We start from the raw sequence: 18,726 nt of genomic DNA, 5'->3' as shown, positions 1-18,726 counted from the left end.
TCTGCCTACCACTTTTGGATATACAGGCATGAGATTAGTACATAGATATGTATATGGCCCGTTAAGTTTCCTACACAGGCAATAAGTAGGTACTAAAATAGCTTATTCCTTCACTAGTGAGTTATTGTTGCTTTCGAATGCCAATAAACGGGCATTTGTTTGTGTGATGAACACATATATTTTTCCTGAATTATGGTCGTTTTCTACTATAATATCCGATCCGATATAGGAAGGATTTCAAAGGCAAAAATCCAAGATGGCGGCTTAAATGTATACTGTATAGGGATATCGGTCCTACATCCGATATCGGATCGGGTAATGTGAAAACGCACTTACTTAGTGTTAGATGTGGCCTAATATTAAATTGATTTAAGTAGGTAGCACCATGTTGATACGTATGGAGGTAAGAACGGAACCTCTAATCTCCATCCATAGTGATACGTTTTAGAATATACCACGTGGTGATTGTATTTCGGGAATCCTCTTTATATTCTAGCAATTAAGTAAAATGAATGTTAATGTGTAATAACACTCACAGGCGGATTTAATTTTTAGATTAGCAGATCCATATCATTTTATTTTAAATAACTTTATATCTAGATGGGAATGGGATGGTCATTTTAAATAAATAACTTTATTACGTTGTATCTAGATGATAATTGACGAACCGTGATTACTTCCTGATTTGGTGCGACCTACTAAGACATTTGCAGTTATATACCTACCTATTCCATTTAATTCACATATTTAAACTGAGACTTGACTAAAATCTATAAAACATTTTAGTTACCTACGCATGTGTTAATATTTTTTTGATTTATTTTGTTCATAAAAAAAATGCCGATTTATTCAAAAGTAAATCAGCTGTATATTTCTTATTAAATACTAAAATGTATTATGTTATTGTGGTCAAATATAAATATGGCAAATGTCTAAGTGGCAAAATATGTATAAGATATCTTATCTACTATTTATGCAACCAAACTATGGAAACCACATGGAAACGTATAATCGAAACCTACGTCACCCGCTGACCACGAACGCTATAAAGTGTTCAAAATGTCGGGATGCAGGAATTGTAAATTCATTAATATAATCTATTTCCATACTTAGTTTCATTTCATGAGTAACTATCGCGCTAACCGAAGACAATATTAAAGTATACTAAGTTTGTAAGTACAAACTGTGGTCCATTTCTCGAAAGGTTACTGAATCGGTGAGCTCCATCTTAGACTCTGTCTTCACTTCCCATCAGGTGTGACTAGGGTCAATCGCCGATCAGTCCATAATAAAAAAAAAAAAAAAAAAAAAAAAGGTACAAGCCTTGTATTACAAGTGTGTTTCCATGACAACTCATACGATTTGACAGTTCGCGCACTTAGTACTACAAGGCTTGTACCTTTCGAGAAACGGCCCCCTGATATCTAGGTAATACATATTTAAATAGTCACAGCTCCACGGACTTGACCTTTTGTCGTTATTTTAGGTAAGGAAGTTATTATGACAGGTGCAGAGTGTAATGAAACCAAATTAAGTATATATAATGACATATCTTTACTTATTTACATAACAAACTAAGACTAAACTTAAAAGCTAGCTGATATTTATGCATATCCTACTTTATATTATTTAATAAATTTTACACAAAAGCGTTTAGGTTACAATACAACTTATCACTAACATTAAACTGTGGGCCTAGTGAAAAAGGATATAACTCAAATTGACTAGGTAAAAAAGGGCACAAGTCCGAGGTGGAACTTATGCCCTTCTTCACCGAGTCAATTTGAGTTATACCCTTTTTCACTAGGCCCATAGTAATACCTAAATACTAACATACATGCAACAAATTAATTCTACAAATCAGTTCTCATTTTCTTATTAACAGGTTCATAGTTAACTAAATCACCACCTGTAGTTTTACTACCACTTGCCACATTCTCTTTTACACGTACCCGATACTTGCAGTTTATATTCATATTCTGCTGATTTTCTTTCAAGTCTGATAACATTTCTATTTCATCCAGTTTCCTTAAATACTCCACCGCTTCTAAAACTGTACTCTTTTGACTGGCATTCCATCCAACATCTTTTGAACTTTCTTTATCCGCTATAAGGAAAATGATTCATTATATATGTAGACCCTGCCCCGTTTTTTGCACTACTATCTAAGCATTCGTACGCCGCGTTTGATTGCTCTTCCTCTGGTACTTGTTTCAGGTAAGTATTCAATTTGTCTAGAAAATTCAGCGGATGTTGATGTTCACAATCGTGAAACACAGGTTTCTTTGCCTCTAAGAAACTTGTACTCGCTCTGACTTCTAGCTTGGTTAGTTCATCACATTTTTCTGTGGCTTTCTTGATGGCGCTTCTGAGCTTTTTCTTGTTGTTGTAAAAGGGATCATTTCTTCGGTTTATCAACCTGGCCTGTCTGTTTGCCTGGAGTTGGTTGATCTGTGCTAGATAGAGTTCGTACGTGGCCGGTAGTTCATCCATTTGCGGTCGCGTCGTCGCAGGCTGAACTCCAGAGATAGACTTCGCTTGCTCTTTTTCCAAGATTTATCTGAAATAGAAAGAAATAATTAATTACAATAGAGAAATCTATGTGATACAAATCTACACATTAAATAAAAAACACGGAAAATCTTAATTCATTCTTCGACGGCGGCGGTGAACCAGAATATTTGTGAGTGTACTCGGGAAAACGTCCCATTTTGTCGATTGCTATAAAGCCGCTTTGTCAGTTTATTCTTATACAGATACAAGTAAATCTCGCATTAATGGGGACAAAGTGGGACGTTTTACTGAATACATTCACATTTAAAACTATAGGTATGTAAGAAAAAAACGATAAAGAGCAATATGTTAAAAAATTATAGTTAAAACTTACCCTATAAACGCAATCGATGCAAATCAAATTATGTAGTTAAAAATTTGAAACTGTAACTGAATAAGTAGCAACTTAGCAAGATTGGGGTGTTGTCAGAACCAGTACTGGAATGAAACTAGTAAAATAAATCGTACCTGCTCTTTAGAGACCATCTTTATCGGCAAACGTTTGTAAACAATGGTATTTTCTCTCTCTTTCTAACACTCGAGTAAGATAAGGAAAAAATATTTCAGCGATAAGCGATAACAAAGACGTCCTATAGGATTATCCTTTTACCGAACCAGTATAGCTCGTGGTATTTTATGATAAATTATATCTTGAAACGCTAATATTGTAATATTATTTGTATAACTATTTTTTGGTGGCGACACGGCCTTAATTTTGTTTTCTATTATATGTGGTATTTTTCCGTACATTTTATTATGCTTTAATGTAACGTAACTCCTATTTTTTATGAGCTAAGTGTTCCTTATAATGTTTGTTTTGAAATAGTGTAAATTTAAAATAGACGGAAACATGAAATGGATCGGAAGGAATTTTAGAAAAATAACACAATACTGTGAATTAAAACACACATTTTTGACATACATTTTACAAATGAAATAGCGCTTAATCAAACACAATTGAAACGTTGCTGTTTACCAGACAAACATGTACAATTAAAACATATCGATCAGGGCCTGTAGCCGAATGGCATTTCTGCGAGAAATGAAAACGAAACGCCGCGAAAGATATATTAGTCTGACTCTGTCGCGCCAATACGCAAGAGCGATAGATATCTACGAGCGTTTCGTTTCGTGAGCGTTTGTGCCATTCGGCTACGCACCCAGTATATGAAACTGGCTGTTGCAATGTTGTGTTGACCATGGTACAGTCAGATGCAAAGATAAGTAGACGCCCTTGGGTCTCCTTTCCTATGCAGTTGCCTGTACAACCACACCTTAGACAATGGCGATCAAATATATGAAAGAGGCGCGTTTCTCCGCACACAGTCTAAGCTCGTGTAGGTAGGGTGCTTTCAAAAAAAACGTCAAAAGATTGTAAAATTGATAGTTTTAGTCGGTGAAATACTTACTACACTTTCCGTTATCCAATAGATTTATTTAATTCAAGTTTCAGTTAGAGCATCTTCTTATCTTGATTTTTATAAGACTGGATTTGTGAAAACTAACTCACAAAATTAATTATGAATTTTTCTCTAATGCACATTTAGAAAAACTCACGTAGAGCTGAATTAGTCGATCTTATTTGTAAAATTTGGACAATTTTGAATACTAAAACAGGTAAATTTATAATTCGTATATCCTGTACTACAATCATCTCAGACTATATTTTTATTATAAGGTTTTGAAAAAGAGTAAACGAGGCTAAGACGAATTAATTTTTTTTCAGAAATTACCTAAAATTGAGTGACAATTTCTTTGAAAATCAACATCACATCGAAGTAGTTTTTGTACCTAATTAATCTGCAACGTTTACTTAAATTGCTGTTATGCCTTAGTGATTATAAATTGCTATTATTTATTTTTGGCAATTTTTTGAAAACGAGCCCTCACCGGTACAATTATTACTTACCACTTTTGGACATTTTCTTATATTTTGTTAGACCAAGTAGAAAAAGTCCTATAATGTGATATATTTGTAAACTACTCGCAAAACCCTTTAATTTGATACCACACACGGTATGATCAAGCGCTCGGTTGCGATTTCACTGTTTTTCACACGAAAGCCCTCTTAAAGCGCACCAAGCGTTTCTGACAGGCGGTAACTGCGACGAAACCGAGACCAATCGCGGCACTTGCAGTGGAGAGCGAATACTGTACGATAGTACTCTTTAGAATAGAATAGAATAAACGTTTATTCGTGAACACAGGTAAGACAAAATACACATAATAACAACAAGACAGAAAGGAATGAAGTGCCACGAAATGGCCTCATCTCAGCGTGTTGCTGGTGACTTCCAGCGCTGATCTTCCGATGAGACCATCAAGTGAGAAAGATTCACGGAGGGTAACAGACAGAAGAAATACAAAACACATACAAGAACGTGGTCAAACCTCAGACGAAGGATACTATAGACTTGACGCAAGGGTACACCCGTAAGGGACAGATATAGAATAATAGAGCGAATTTAAGAATCACTTTAAAAATGGCTGACAGTTTACCATACACAACCTACGTAATTTGGGCGGATAATAAGCTTGACAAGTCACGTCCTTATTGTTTGCCACAAACTCGTTTGTGGCAGCGGCGGAAAAGTGAAACTATGACAAAGACAAAAAATAACATTTTGCTCTCTGTCACTCTTATTATAATTTGTATGTGACCATCTCGTTCGGTAGTGGTATTATTATTTGGCTGTCTAGTCTATAGTATTCTTTGTTTAAGGGTCAAACAGTTAAGAAAGTGAAAACGTTACAAGAAAAATAACAACAGACTGTGATCGAAACATAGAATAAAAAGAATAATTATAAACAGAAAAAAACAAATGAATTAAAAAGAAGAAAGAAGAAGAAGAAAGAAGAAGAAAGAAAGAAATTTATTTGCTAGAATACTTATAACTAAGGTACCATCGATCTAAACTACCTAGATGCACCATCACGGCTTAGAATGTGTCCGCAGCAAATTGTGCTTGAAAATGTTCTAAGCACAATTGGGCGGTCAGTAGCGCTTCATCCGCCGTGTCGGCAACATGCCTAAGTGCTCCGTAAAAAAGTGCAAAAATAACACCTTATATACGTTGAAAAAGGATGACGTATCGTATTTCCGGTAAGTAATTGTTAATAATTTTATAATGTTATGCATTTGTGGTCAAAATGGCTTCCTAACTTACAAAAAACATTTATTTTCTAGAATAATTAAAGTAAATTCCTTGATTTGGTCTTACGCACTTTGTCTCTTTCTCTCGCGCTATACTAGTAATGAGCGGACGGCGACAAAAGATGGATGAAGTGGAACATAGTTAAAAATGGAATGATGGAGTCGCTAATTTATATTTTTTGTAAAAGAAGCCTATTTCATATTAATAATGTATGTATTTATTTATTATTATGGACCAATAAGTCTGAAATAAATGATTTCAATTCAATAATATTAATACATATCTTATAAATTACTTTAATTATAAAAAGAAACAACCCGGGAATAGCAAATTCGTTTTTAAGTAATAAAAAAGCTTTTTATTCCAGATTCCCAAAACAAGACGTTGAAAGGGAAAAATGGCGCAAGATTATAGCTGAGGAGCGGAGAGAAGATTTACCCAAACAAAGCTTTGAAAGAAATTATACGTAGAATAATAAATTAATGTCATCGTTCAATTCTTCTTTGTTTTAATAGCTACTTAATTCATATTCTCCAAGTGCACCCTCACACACACCACATACAATCCCTCAACTGTTTACCTTCACATAATCGCTACACATACACTCACTACACGCACACACACACACACACACATATGATATATATATATACATACCTACACACACACACACACACACATATATATATATCCTCAGTTGACTCTATTTAATAATGCAAACATTGCAAAACGTGGAGATATTAATCAGTTCAGTTGCAATTGTCCCCCAGTCCAAATTGTCCCGCCGTACCTTATATATTTTTTTGTTTGAGATAATATCAATAAAAATATCGTACAGTAAAAACTCATTTTTTTTCGCTTAAAATACGCAACACCTCGAAAAATGTTATACCAAACGTTTTGTTCCTTAAGAAATTTTCTATCTAATAGGATTTTTTAAAACAGTTTTTCGCAAAAATACCGCAAATTTCCTCATTCTCGCCTTTCATCTCATAGCGCGACTCCCATGATGCCTCTGTCCATCCTCGTTCCCAATGTAAAAATGGCGTTTAGATTGTTGCAGCGCAAACGAAATTAAACTTAAGTTGGTTGCAATAAGACGTAGATTTTTTTAAAAATATGCACACCTGCGATCTGCGGTAATAAAATTTTATGGCTTTCGCGATGATCACATTCATTAATGTCATAACCGCCAATTGCTTGCATTTGAAATTGAACTTTAAGTACTAAGAAATAACGTTGTTTTTGTAAAAAAATGAAAGTAGTTTTTACTACATTGCGAAGTTTTCGTTTGTCAACTGGACGCACACATTTGCAACTAAGCGATCGGACACTTTTGAGTGCCGAATTTGTAGGCGATAGTGTATCTAGAGAAGTTTAAATCGATGTAAGGTACAGATGTTCGTGTAAGTAGACAAGTAAAAGTATTCAGTCATCGTCATGACGACATGCAAATGTTTCTTAAAACTAAGTATTAAATTTATTAATTATACAAAATATATAACTAATATTAAAAAAATTACAAAATTAAAATCTACACATTCAACAATAATAATTAACTTCATTCCATTGTTATATAAATAAAAAAGTATGTCAACGACTAAATATAATTAAAAGAGTTATTGTCACGTAAATCACAAATTCACAATTATTATTATTCAATGTTACAATATGTTTTAAAATTACAATTAAAAAAATTAAAATTAATTTATAAAATTCAATATATCATTACTAGGAATGTAAAAATAAAAATTATAAAATAAAACAATATTCCATTCAGTCACTTCCGTTCATTCGTTTATGCTTCCTTCCCGTTCCACTACCATCCATCCCTCATTCATTCCACGATATTGGCGGTAGCCACACATACCTTTGAAGTTGGCTCCTTCTTCATTTTTATCCTCCATTTTGTAAAATTATCTTAAAATTAAAAATTAATTTTAACTGACAAATCGAGATTTTGTGAACCCAGAGATGGCTGATCGTGCTACAAAAGACTGTCTTCAAGTGTTCGTCGAGACTACAGGGTAAGTCATAAATCTTTTTTACTTTATAACGATACTTTGATCTTTGTAGAATTTAAAAGATGAGAGTACCCGTTGATAACCAAAAAATAATTAAATATGTGAAATAAATGAAATTAACTATGTATTCCCTTGTTACAGAACGAGAAACCGGGTGAAATAGACCGCCAACATGTACCCCTGCCGGACCAGAAGATGCACGAGGGTGATTTTATTGCGCCATTCGCTTACTAAAGTCAGTATATTCTTGTACACTATAGAAACAGTGCTCCAAGAGAAAACTAGTCAAGTTCTTTTTAAATTGCGTACCATTCAAAAGTTTTACACTATTTGGCAAGGCATTATATAGAGTTATGCACATATTATATGCATTCTTTTTGTAAATGGCTAAGTGGCATCGAGGTTGGTGTAAAAGATTTAGATATTGTGATCTCTGGGTTCCAAAAAATTCTGACCTCATTTTAAATAAATCTGGGCGGGTTTTTACAAGTATACATGCTTTTTTTATATACATGCATGGCAGTGGCAATATATTTGATCTCTTAAAGAGCGGCTGACAATGATCATCAAACCACGCATTCATGATTGCACGGACACAACTTTTTTGTAATATTAAGGCTCTGTCGACATCCACCGAATTACCCCACAGTAATAGCCCGTAATTGAGCACAGACGACACAACACCATGATATGCAGTGAGTGCTGCTTCCATGCTAACAGTATTTCTCAGTTTTCTTAATGCAAATACAAATCTGGCCAATCTACTGCAAACGTTATTGATATGTTCCTTCCAATTTAGATGCTCATCTATAATTAATCCTAAAAACTTTATATTTTCACATATTGATATAGGTACACTATTATAATCTATATTTAATTGAATTGGCACACTGTTATACGAATGAAATTGAATATAGAATGTCTTAGTCATATTAATATCTAGATTATTGTTACATGTCCAATTTTTTATGTCAGCTAACGCATTGTTTACAGTATTTTCGTAGGAATCAGCGTCTTCACCCCTTATTAATAAAGTTGTGTCGTCCGCGAAAAGTAAACACTTATGTGAGATGGCTAGAGGAAGGTCATTAATGTATATTAAGAATAAAAGAGGCCCTAAGATGCTCCCCTGAGGGACACCTGATTTAACTTCACGAACTGTTGAACGGTAATTAATTTTTGTAAAGGTTTTCCCGACCTTTTCAATTTTTAGTATTTCTGTACATTGTTTTCTATGTGACAAATAGCTTTTTATCCAATTATTCGCCAATCCTCTAATACCATAATACTCAAGTTTGGCTAGTAGTATACTATGATCAACGCAGTCGAACGCTTTGCTTAAGTCCAGAAATATTGACAATACAGGTAATTTGTTGTTTAGACTTTCAGTAACATATCTGACAAAATCAAAGCACGCCAGTTTAGTTGAAAGACCTTTTCTAAAACCGTATTGTTCTGGTCGCAATAACTTGTTTCTTTCGAGAAATCCCGTTAGCCGTTCACACATTGCCTTCTCAATTATTTTAGAAATAACTGGAACAATTGTTATGGGCCTATAATTATTGGGATCTTTGCGGTCACCTTTCTTGAATAAGGGCTTTACCACAGACAGTTTTAACTGTGCGGGAAAAACCGCTTGGTCTAATGATAGGTTGATTATATGGGCTATAGGGTGACATATCCATAGAGCGCTTAGCTTGAGAATGTATGTTGTAATGTCATCATATCCGGACGTCTTACTATTGTTAAGGGACATTATGATTTTGAAAGCTTCTTGGGCATCAGCAGGTCTTAAAAATATTGTAGAAGGAAAGTTATTTATATTATTTGTTACATTATTCACATTGCCATTTGGATTCGATTTTGATAAAGTTATGTCAATAAAATAATCATTCATTAAATTACAAATATCTTCGGGCTTACTAAATGTCATATTATTATAATTTAAATAATCAATTTCATTATAACTGTTAATGCTTGCAAATTTTTTTGTGATAATGTCCCATGTAGCTTTAGACTGATTTTTACTACAAGATATATGGTTTGAATTGTAAATTTTTTGCGATTTGTAAATACATTTTCTTAAAATTTTATTGTAATTTATTAGTTGATTTTTATAAATTGATTTATTTGTCTTAGAAAATTTATATTTTAAATACAGTTTTCGTTTAGTGTGACATGACTTTCGTAGTCCTTTTGTTAACCATGCAGTTCTTCTGAAGAGATTATTCATCTTGACCTTTACGATTGGAAAGCATAAGTTATAAAACAAACACACTATGTCATAAAACGAATTAAATGCTTCCGTTAGGTCAGTTGAAGACATAACATCGTAGAACGATAACGCAGATATACACTGTATGAACTTATCAATATTCTCTTTATTGAAATCTCTCTTGTATTCAAACCATGTTTGACATATATTTTTTTGCTTTACCCTAAAAGTGATAGTTTGAGCCATATCGTGATCAGATAAGCATAATTGATGTGTAGCTACCTTAACTTTCTCTATGTTACTAGCTATCTGGTCGATACATGTATTTATTCTAGTGGGCGAATTAATGTGCAATGTAAAATTATAATTATGGCATGTACTTTTTAAATCTTTTGCGTGAGGACTATCTTTTAACACATCTATATTCCAGTCTCCACAAATTACAATTTTCTTTTTCTTGTATTTGGAGGTTAGCTGAAATAATAATTTGTTTAGCTTGTGAAAAAATATTCCGACATGGGATTTTGTTTGTACTGGTATTCTGTAAATTACTATGACTATTACATCCAAACCAATAATTTCTATACCGCAGGATTCAAAATAATAATCTGACACCAATTTTGGCTCAAACACAATTTGTTTGAACTGTAAATTTTTGTTCACAAGAATAGCAGTTCCACCCCTACATTTGTGTCTACTATAAAAGGCTCCTTGTGCGTAGTTTTCTATGTTGACATTTTTTTCTGAACCTTTTTTTAGAAACGTTTCACTAAGACAAATTATATCTATCTCTTGGTTTTTTGTGTGGAAATCGCTCATTACAATTTGAAGCTGATCTAGCTTACTTAATAGTCCCCCTATATTTTGATGAAAAATTGTCAGTTTATTAGAACCATTCATGTCAGAAATTATGTAATCATTATTCACGAAAAAACTCCAATTCTTTTAGGCTGCTTTGACACGAACAATGGTCATGTAATGAGATGTTATTATTATCATTCTGAATTAAATGTATAAGGGTCATTAGATCATTAAAAATTATATTAATACCGTACTTGTTGATGCGACCCGACTTAAAGTAAAACATTTCGTGATCATAGGCTAAGTTACGATTACTATCTAATAAATATACATAATTATACTTTGAATTGTCATTGTACAATAGTTGGTTGAACAATTCTATTCTAGAATTAAACATATTATTAAAATAACCAATATTGTAAGTAGGATAACATACAATAACATTTGTGTGCGTTAATGCGGTAGTTATCTTCCTTATATAGAGCACTAAATTGTCATAACATTGGGAATATTTGAAATCCTCTTCACCAATAAAAATTATACAGTAGTCTTCTTTTGTGTAGTTTACCAACTTCTTTTCCAGGTCACAAAAAAGTGTACGAACCCCAACACCCGGATAGAGATAGTGGCACATATTATAGTTTTCACCTAGGTGACAAGTGGCAACTTCTAAGGTTCTATTGTACTTGTGAGAACTAATCATACATATTTTATTGGCCTTCTTTCTGCTAATTTCTATGTTATTAGGGTCCTCCTGTACAGCATCATCATTTGTCAGTGATTTTTTACCGGGGTCGTTCATTCCTTTTAACTCATTAGCTGTGTGAGCGTCCTCTTGCGGCAACAGCTTAGACATATCTTCACCATTTTGTGGTACCGATGATTTTTCCCTCTGTTCTAGGTCGTTGACCATATCAGTAACAGTTCGAGGTTTATCGACCGGAATCAGCTCATCTATACTATCATTTTGCCTAGTCGCGTTTGCATTTGGCTTAAAGATCAGGGTCGACTTATTTTGATTTTTCTTGCTTTTTTTCGTGCTGGACTTGCAAATAACTTCTAAGTTTGTGACCTTGCTTTTTAAATTATCAATAGTATTTTTTAGGGATTTATTTTCAGCAAGCAGATTCTCTATCTCATGATCAGCTATCACTAGTTTTTCTTGAAGGTCATCGACTTTGGTTTGTAGAACTTCAATTTTGTCCCTAAGACCTTCGCCAATCTCTGGGCAGCTCCTATTTATCTTGCTGCAATCTTCGGCAGAGTTTGATGATGAGTTTAGATCATCTTCATCTGGCAGAGACTCAAAGGAGTTCTTAGTTGATATTGTAATGTCATATTTTTTGTTCTTATTATCTTTCTTAGAAAGTGGAGAAGGTGACTGCGATGTACTAGAGCTACTTTTTTTTGACCTTTCCATGATTTCTTTAGCTTTGGTGCAAGGAGTGCATAGCCAGAGCTCTTTACTTTCCTTAGACATACTTCGAAATTGAGTTTCATTGACCTTTGTGGCAAGTTACATCATAAACATTTTTACATGATAAGCATTTTAAGAACTGCCTAGTCTTAATTGTGTTTTTACATTGTGTGCAAACAATAGGGATTTTTTTCGGTGGCATTTTTTAAGTTCCCTTGTAATCGTTATTTCTTGTCGATTCAATATTATAATTAAGTAGTTGTAAGATTTCTGTTTTTATTTCAATGTTATTACGTTAAGTACTCTGAATAAACAATGTTGAACTGATTGTTGTTAAATTTTCTTGACAAGTATCCTTTATGTATCCAGTTTCCGAACGTACTTATCTAATCTTGCCGTCGTGCGAAACGGAACGCAAATGTCAGATGTCATTCATTCAATACGTCACGATACAGTAGGTGAAATACCTCACTTCTAATCCTTATTTTTTCAATTTATTGCTGTTATTTTGAAAGTTATCTATGTGTGAGTGATGGAAGGAATGGTTCCTATTCTAAGTTTTCCAAAAAATAGTGTACTGTGGCTCACCGGTGTAAAATTTCTGTGTAATTCCAAAATGCCCCATCCTGGTCCATGTTTCGACAGCACTAAGGTAAAGATGTACTAGGTTTTTCTATTTTTACTGATAATATATGTTTCAGACGTTCAATATCTTCTGTTTACATTCCGAAGTACAAAAGAAAAAGAGTCGTACACCAGATCGCGCACGCCGCGTTTTAACGTTTGGTCGAACCATACTATGGGTGTACATTAAAGCGGCAATTGCTAGTTGCAACTAGCGCCAGCGGTAGCTACACTAACTAAAAGACAGGTTTGTCACAACAAGACAATAACAAACGTGATTTTGTGTGAAACCATAACTAAATTACTAAACCTCAAATATACAGTATCTTTATTATACTGTGATACAACTGTATAGCATACATCTTTAGTTAAAATTATGTTTTATGAATACGATAGGTTTCTCCAACATGAACACGTATGATATGCCTCCTGACGGCGTTGGGTTGAGTAAATTTCATTTGACAAATTTCACAAATATTTGGTTTTTCACCAGTGTGCGTTCTATAATGATATTTTAGTTCAAACGATCGAGTAAATCTTTTAAAACATACATCGCAAGCATATGGTTTTATAGCAGTGTGCAATCGTTGCACGTGGTTTTTTAATGCAGTTTTTAGTCTAAATTGCTTATTGCAAATATTACAAGAATGTGGCTTCAGTCCACTATGAATAAGCTTGTGCATTTTCAATACATGTGTGCGTCCGAATCGTTTATGACATATATCACAGGAATAAGGTTTGTCGCCTGTGTGTGTACGGATATGATTTGTTAAAACGGTTTTTTGTGTAAAGCACATAGAACAAAAATTGCAATAGTACTCCTTTTTACATTTATGGTTCAGGAATTCCTCCTTTTCAGTGAATTGTATTTTACAAGTATGGCAAAAGTATTGAGTTGCTTGACTTTTCGGACGAGAATCAGAGATTTCTTTACATTTATATTCTTTTTTGGATAAATACTGAATTGATACGTCAGACGGCTGCTTCAGTAAATTCATCACGGCAAGCTTTTCTGAAAATCGTTTTTCAGACACGTGTGTGTTCATGTGTTCTTTACTTTTGAATTCTTCATGACGTCTGCTGAAGTGCCCCGGTGTGAGGAGATGAATATGAAATTGAGTTTTATATCGGAACTCTTTATTACATACTTCACAAGCATAAGATTTCCTTTTTGCGTGTGTTAGCAAATGTTTTGACAACATCGGTTTATTGATGAAACCTTTATGACATGAACCACAAAAGTATTTCTTCATGTTTCTGGGGTCTTTCTGACATATTTCACAAGTCTTTATACCCATGTGAAGGGACATATGATGTATCAACTTGTGTTTAGTTTGGAAGCCGCGTTTGCAGAAATCGCAAAAGTATTCAAAGCAATCAAACAGTAAATGATTGTCCAAAGCTTCTTTTTGTGCAAACCGTTTAAGGCAGGTATTACATTTAAGAAATTTTCTTTTCAAGTTCAGTTTAGATGTGTATTCTTTTTCCCATTTATCGAATACAGAGTGATATGTCTCGTCAACGTTAGGGGCAGATTTCTGTTCGTTCACCGTATGCGTTAGACTGTGTGTTATCAAATTATTTTTGTCTGAAAATTGATTTTCACGAAATCGTTGTTTTTTTTTCTTATTCAACTTTTGATTTGGCGAGATACGCTCAGCGTTGGTGTTCCGCGTTCTATTTTTCTCCTGCGGAGTTTCGTTAGGACAAAAATCTGGGTTATTGTGGAGATCCTTGATATCGGAGAGGCTCTCGTGGTTCATGTTGTAAGCCATTGTGAGCAGCTCCCTGGCGCCGGCGGACAGAGGCAGCCGTGGGCCCGCCTGCGAATCAGCTGCGCTGTCCCATGCCGCTAGAAAGACAATAAAACTATTTAGCTGTTCAAAAACTATGGAAACGAATTATATCGCATGTAATGAATTATATAATATCTACTAATGCTATAAATGGGAAAGTGACTTTCGATCCGGAGGTCGCGGGTTCGAACCCGGCTCGTACCAGGCTCGTACCAATGAGTTTTTCTGAACTTATATGTATACGAAATGTCATTTGAATTCATTTGATATTTGCCAGTCTCTTTTCGGTGAAGGAAAACATTGTGAGGAAACCGGACTAATTCCAATAAGGTCTAGTTACACTTCGGGTTGGAAGGTCAGATGGCAGTCGCTTTCGTAAGACTAGGGCCTATGCCAAATTTTGGGATTAGTTGTCAAAGCGGACCCCAGGCTCCCATGAGCCGTGGCAAATGCCGGGATAACGCAAGGAGGATGAATGAGGATGATGCTATAAATGAGAAAGTGTGTATGCCTGTTTGCTTATCCGTCTTTCGCGGCAAAATGGAGTGACGAATTGACGAGATTTTTTTAGTAGGAGGTGAGAGATGGTTGAAGGGGTGGAGAGTGACATAGACTATTTTTGTCCCTTTCTAACCCCCCCACTTCCCTAAAATGGTGGACGTTAGTATAGAGCGAAGCCGCGGGCAAAAGCTAGTAATATAATTAATACATTCCGACATTACGTACCTTTTACTGCGTTCGTGGTCAACGGGTTAGTAACAAGCATCAGGAAGAAACAAGTTTGCCCCTTTGTAAAACAAATAACTATTTTAATATTGAAATAGAAGTATGTATGGGTGTCTACATACGCTTTGCTGCATCTTCGTCGCTGAACGCGCCAGCCGGCATCTCTGTCTCTGACGCGGCTGATTCTCCACCTGAAGGAAAAAACATTATCAATTAATTGTAAACCTGCCTCGTCGAATCTTCTTTTTGAAGTTTCTCGGAACTTTCTGATGAGATTATCAGTATGTATGTTATTTCAAACACATGTTAAACTTTATAAAACAGATTATATTATCAATTTCATTTATCAAGCAAAGGTGAAATACGTATATGTTGCTTCGGCAAACCACACTATTTTCAATGAATGGTGGCATTTTTTTTCCTTAAGCAAAAAGAAATAGGTTTCAGAATGAGAATGCACAGTTGCACACACATACTTACTTATCAATATGACGTCATCATCTACTGTAACTTTTGCTTCTTTTTGAGTCAACTTCGCTTTAGCCTCTGGTACTTGATCTGAAAAAAAAAATGAAAACACACATTTTTTACATGCAGTTAGTAAAATCTAAGTTGCAGATTTTTTTTTAATTTATTGAAAACAAAGATTACTTATACAGTTTCCAAACTTACGTTTAACGGCGAAATGAAGCAAACATTTTCAAAGTTACTACCTTAAATTAAATTGAAAATTGCACAGACTAGTCATGTCATGGCTTAAGTGTAACAGTTTAAAGCCTAAGGAATATATTAACATTGTCAAGAGGGTGCTGGTAATGTCATGTTTATAATAAATAATTTTCAGTACAGATGGTGTTTTTTTACGCACTAGTGCGAGAAGTGGTTCATTATATGGCAGGTCGAAACTTCGGAGGCTCATCTGTACTGAAAAACGTCGTACGATACACGTGCGAAAAGGAAATTCGTAACTCGTGTTTTAATTTATCGCCACTCGTTTCGACCTTCCTTTTTTACGCACTTGTATCGTAATGTAATATTAACTATGAACAGCTCTGTTGAAATTCCGCAACATGACGCAAAGTAATTTATTTCTAGTCTGGGTACGTAGCCGAAATGGCACAAACACTCACGAAACGAAACGCTCATAGACATCTATCTCTATCGCTCTTGCGTATTGGCGCGACAGAGCCAGACTCCCTTTGGCGGCGTTTCGTTTTCGTTTCGCGTCGCAGAAATACCATTCGGCTACGGGGCCAGGCTTTAAACGAAATGTAAATATCTGTGTGATATATGTTTACCATATTATCATATTGTCTCTTTCAGTCTGTCTATGATTTTACTTGTTTGTCTATGATCAAGAACAACGTCTTTGAAAAGTAAAACATACCCATGGCTCGCAGCACCTTACGTAGCTGTGCCTTCAGCTCGGCCTGGCTGCGCTGCACTTGCAGCTTGAAGTCGCTCGCGTCCCGCAGCCGTCCCACGCACACCTCGCAGATCCCACACTCATCATCGTCATCCAGCGGTAGCTTTAACATAATTAATTAACATACAAACTCATTCCTGTATTTCCAAATGGAGTAAACAGAGCACATGAAACTGTAAGCTTCAGTGCCCCTCTTAGCAATTAAGTGGTTGAAATTGTGATACGGGTCAATCCGGGGCAAGAGTAACATAAGTCATGATTTTATAAATAAAATAAAATAAAAAGCCTTTTTATTCCATAAACACTTTACAATTTTTTTCCTTATAAACTAAATTTAAATATAAGTTATTCTTTATTAGTGGTTAGGACCCCTTCCGGGTATAGGCCTCCTCCAACTTTTTCCACCGTTCTCAGTCTTGTGCCTCTGTGAGCCAGTTGCTCGACACTGCCTCAATGTCGTCTGCCCAGCGAGTGCATGATTTTATAGCATCAAAATCAAAATAATTTATTGAGCAAATAGGCCACAGGGGCAATTTTATACATATGTACATATTTAGAAAACATTTAAAATAGAATTGAAATTACAAATGATAATGCGATAAACTGCGTCCTGTAACACAGGGTTTCCTAGCTCAGTCGCGATCTAATTGTTAATTTATATAATAAACTTTTTTCATTTTCATTTTCAATAATAATTTTAAGTTCTAACTAAAGTATAACTCTACTACAATTACTTAGAGATGTATAAGGTCTCTAAATGCCGAATTACAACAAAACTACACTTAAAATAAGAAGTACAAATACAAAAAAAAAGAAGTCTAAAATTACTTTAGAGGTGCAAATTAATCTAAATGTCACAACTAAAGATAAAATGTATCTATTCATTCAAGATGCAAGTTCAAGTAATACTACATACATACAACATACATACAATCACGCCTGTATCCCATAAAGGGGTAGGCAGAACACATGAAACTACTAAAGCATCAGTGCCACTCTTGGCAAATAAGGGGTTGAAAGAAAACGAAACTGTGGCATTGCAGTGACAGGTTGCCAGCCTCTCGCCTACGCCACAATTTAACCTATATCCCATAGTCGCCTTCTAAAACACCCACGGGAAGAAAGGGGATGGTGAAATTCTTAACCCGTCACCACACAGGCTCTAATAATCTATCAGAATAATCATGGCAGTAATAATCTATCTCTAAATAAGTGTTACTTTCCCGAAATATGCATAGATCCTTTGATTTGCTGCTGTAGTTCAAGTAAACACTCAATGAAATCGTCACTCACGTTACTTTTACGTGGATTGACCCATACAGTGATAGGTTGCGAGCCATTGCCAACATAATGGGATCCATATCCTACAGTCCCAATGCTTCATTGGGTGTGGCAAAAAAGTGGAAAACGCTGAGATGATGAGAGTTCATTTTCAAATTAAATATGTGTATAGGTTATGCCATAGAAGTGTTTCACGATAACTACAAGAATACTTACACGTATATCGAAGCATTTAGTCAACATCTCTGCAAATATTTCTGATTTACCAAGAAATGTGTAAGGCTTCATCAAATCCTTGTCTGGGGGGCGCCATAAGCAGCACCGGCACAAATACAGTGATTCTATTACATCGATTTCAGTCATTTTGAGAGAAAAGATGGGTCAGGGCTAACATAAGACTCCTTATGTCGAAAAGGGTTATTATTTTCTTAAGAATTTATGAATAAACAATACATATTTACTTGATAATTCGTAGTCGTAGACCCTTTTGACATAAACATAACATAGACAAGACATTGTTTTCTTTGTTTTTTCTACAAATTTTGACGGACGCCACGGGCACTGATTATGTTTTACGATTCCGGTTCTACTACCAAAACTTGGCCAACTCAATTACGTGGTCAAGTTACGGTTAAAAGTATACAAAACAGTCAGCTATGGAAATTTACCCTGAGAATTTGTAACTTTTCACGTAAGTGAGAGCGAGAA

The 18,726-nt window shown here is 34.8% G+C and overlaps 1 protein-coding gene across 4 annotated transcripts; it reads right to left on the bottom strand.

The window, feature by feature from the left end:
- Positions 1-2,189: 2,189 nt before the first annotated feature.
- LOC125239741 (zinc finger protein 271-like) lies at positions 2,190-18,497 on the bottom strand. Of its 4 annotated transcripts, none has more exons than XM_048147391.1 (5): positions 18,235-18,497; positions 16,699-16,840; positions 15,792-15,869; positions 15,434-15,502; positions 2,190-2,560 (listed from the first exon to the last, which is right to left on the bottom strand). In XM_048147391.1, the coding sequence occupies exons 1-5, from the start codon at positions 18,379-18,381 to the stop codon at positions 2,457-2,459; spliced, it is 540 nt and encodes a 179-aa protein (XP_048003348.1). In that variant the 5' UTR covers positions 18,382-18,497; the 3' UTR covers positions 2,190-2,456. The 4 variants fall into 4 exon arrangements, with proteins under 4 accessions (XP_048003348.1, XP_048003350.1, XP_048003346.1 ...); XM_048147393.1 differs by lacking the exon at positions 2,190-2,560 and adding an exon at positions 13,101-14,641 and having other exon boundaries at positions 15,430-15,502; XM_048147389.1 differs by lacking the exon at positions 2,190-2,560 and adding an exon at positions 13,101-14,641.
- Positions 18,498-18,726: the final 229 nt, after the last annotated feature.

This window comes from Leguminivora glycinivorella, chromosome 26 (assembly GCF_023078275.1).
Source record: "Leguminivora glycinivorella isolate SPB_JAAS2020 chromosome 26, LegGlyc_1.1, whole genome shotgun sequence".
NCBI classification, from domain to species: domain Eukaryota; kingdom Metazoa; phylum Arthropoda; class Insecta; order Lepidoptera; family Tortricidae; genus Leguminivora; species Leguminivora glycinivorella.
This window is presented reverse-complemented; position numbering and strand designations above follow the sequence as displayed.

Excerpts from the sequence above, each read along its gene's own strand:
- LOC125239741 (XM_048147389.1), bottom strand. The coding sequence starts at position 18,381 with ATGACTGAAATCGATGTAATAGAATCACTGTATTTGTGCCGGTGCTGC. Across the intron at positions 15,870-16,698 it reads TAAGGTGCTGCGAGCCATGG|ATCAAGTACCAGAGGCTAAA; the intron begins GTATGTTTTACT and ends TTTTTTTTTCAG. Across the intron at positions 14,642-15,433 it reads CGACGAAGATGCAGCAAAGC|CGGCATGGGACAGCGCAGCT; the intron begins GTATGTAGACAC and ends TTGTCTTTCTAG.